Source organism: Colobus angolensis, unplaced genomic scaffold, assembly GCF_000951035.1.
Source record: "Colobus angolensis palliatus isolate OR3802 unplaced genomic scaffold, Cang.pa_1.0 Scaffold1, whole genome shotgun sequence".
NCBI lineage: Eukaryota > Metazoa > Chordata > Mammalia > Primates > Cercopithecidae > Colobus > Colobus angolensis.
Genome location: NW_012110918.1, coordinates 18,883,830 through 18,885,582, shown reverse-complemented (window position 1 = coordinate 18,885,582; position 1,753 = coordinate 18,883,830). Strand labels below are relative to the sequence as shown.

Here is a 1,753-nt window from a genome sequence, read left to right as displayed (position 1 = left end):
GCCACTGCACTCCAGCCTGGGCGACAGACTGAGATTCTGTCTCCAAAGGAAAAAAAAAGAAAAAATAGGGACAAGTTGCCCAGGCTGGCCTCAAACTCCTGGGCTCCAGAGATCTGCCTAGGCCGGGCGCAGTGGCTCACGCCTGTAATCCCAGAACTTTGGGAGGCCAAGGCAGGCAGATCACCTGAGATCAGGAGTTCAAGACCAGCCTGGCCGCCATGGCAAAACCCCATCTGCACTAATAATACAAAAATTAGCTGGGTGCAGTGGCATGCACCTGTAGTCCCAGCTACTTGGCAGGCTGAGGCAGGAGAATCGCTCGAACCTGGAAGGTGGAGCTTGCAGTGAGCTGAGATCGTGCCACTGTACTCCAGCCTGGGCAACAGAGCAAGATTCTGTCTCAAACTAAACTAAAACTAAACTAAAACTAAAATAAACTAAAATAAACAAAACAAAACAAAACTAAACTAAAATAAACAAACATACTGGCCTTTCCAGTGTGGCACCTCTAATGAAAAACTGAACTGGCTGTCCCTAAACATCAAACGCCCTCTGTGAATCAGGCCAAGCTCTTCCCTCCCGGTCTACAAAGCTGGGTGGGATGGGTCTGTCTGCCTCCAACCTCATCCAGCACCTGCAGGACCTTGTGAAACCTCTGTTGGCACCTCCAGGGACTCACCAGGACAGGCAGAGGTCAGCATGGGAAGGGTGCGTTCCTCCTCACTGTGCTGGCGATAGCGACGCACAAATTCTTTTTGGCTCTCCAGGATACTAAAATCCGTAGCTATCCTCGTATCAAACACATAGTGCACCCCTGCAGGAGAGAGGAGCATGTTCAGCTTAAAGCACCTACGAAAAGATCTACTTTTAGGCTTCCTCTTTTTTTTTTTTTTATTGAGACGGAGTCTCGTTCTGTCACCCAGGCCACGGTGCTGTGGCACAATCTCGCCTCATGGCAACCTCCGCCTCCCGGGTTCAAGTGATCCTCCCACCTCAGTCTCCCCAGTAACCAGGATTACAGGCGCCCGCCATTATGCCCGGCCAATTTTTGTATTTTTTAGTAGAGATGAAGTTTCACCATGTTGGCCAGGCTGGTCTTGAATTCCTGGGCTCAGGTGATCTACCCACCTTGGCCTCCCAGAGTGCTGGAATTACAGGCGTGAGCTGCTGCGTCCAGCCAATACCTCCTCATTCTTACTCATTTTTGCTTTCTCACGTTTAAGAAACAAACTTAAAGCATAGATTCTACAGGCATCTCTCCTATGATAATAAAATCAGCCTTGGTTCTTTTCTATTCCTAATGGCGTGAGTTCAAGACTATGTGCTTTACCTTTTTTTATGTAAACAATGAACGTGTATCATTCTTCACAATGAAATATGTATGATCTCTCATGCTTCTTCTCTCTCTACATCTACATTTTAAAACACCTCACTCCGTACATAAATTAATGGAATATTATAACATACCCACAGCATTCTCTTCCAATTCACAAGCAAATTAAATTTCAATCTGTGATGGTTCTTGGTGTGTTTAAAAGTAGAATGTAGGCCGGGCGTGGTGGCTCAAGCCTGTAATCCCAGCACTTTGGGAGGCCGAGACGGGTGGATCACGAGGTCAGCAGATCGAGACCATCCTGGCTAACATTGTGAAAGCCCGTCTCTACCAAAAAATACAAAAAACTAGCCGGGCGAGGTGGCGGGCGCCTGTAATCCCAGCTACTCGGGAGGCTGAGGCAGGAGAATGGCGTGAACC

At 48.0% G+C, this 1,753-nt stretch overlaps 1 protein-coding gene across 2 annotated transcripts in view; it reads right to left on the bottom strand.

Annotated features, from left to right (window-relative positions):
• NARF (nuclear prelamin A recognition factor) overlaps nt 1–1,753 on the bottom strand; it is a 39,609-nt gene that overhangs the window by 20,853 nt on the left and 17,003 nt on the right. For both annotated transcript variants that reach the window (XM_011928353.1, XM_011928441.1), the window contains one exon: nt 680–814. In XM_011928353.1, coding sequence (XP_011783743.1) covers nt 680–814 — 135 coding nt within the window. The remainder of the gene's footprint in view (nt 1–679; nt 815–1,753) is intronic.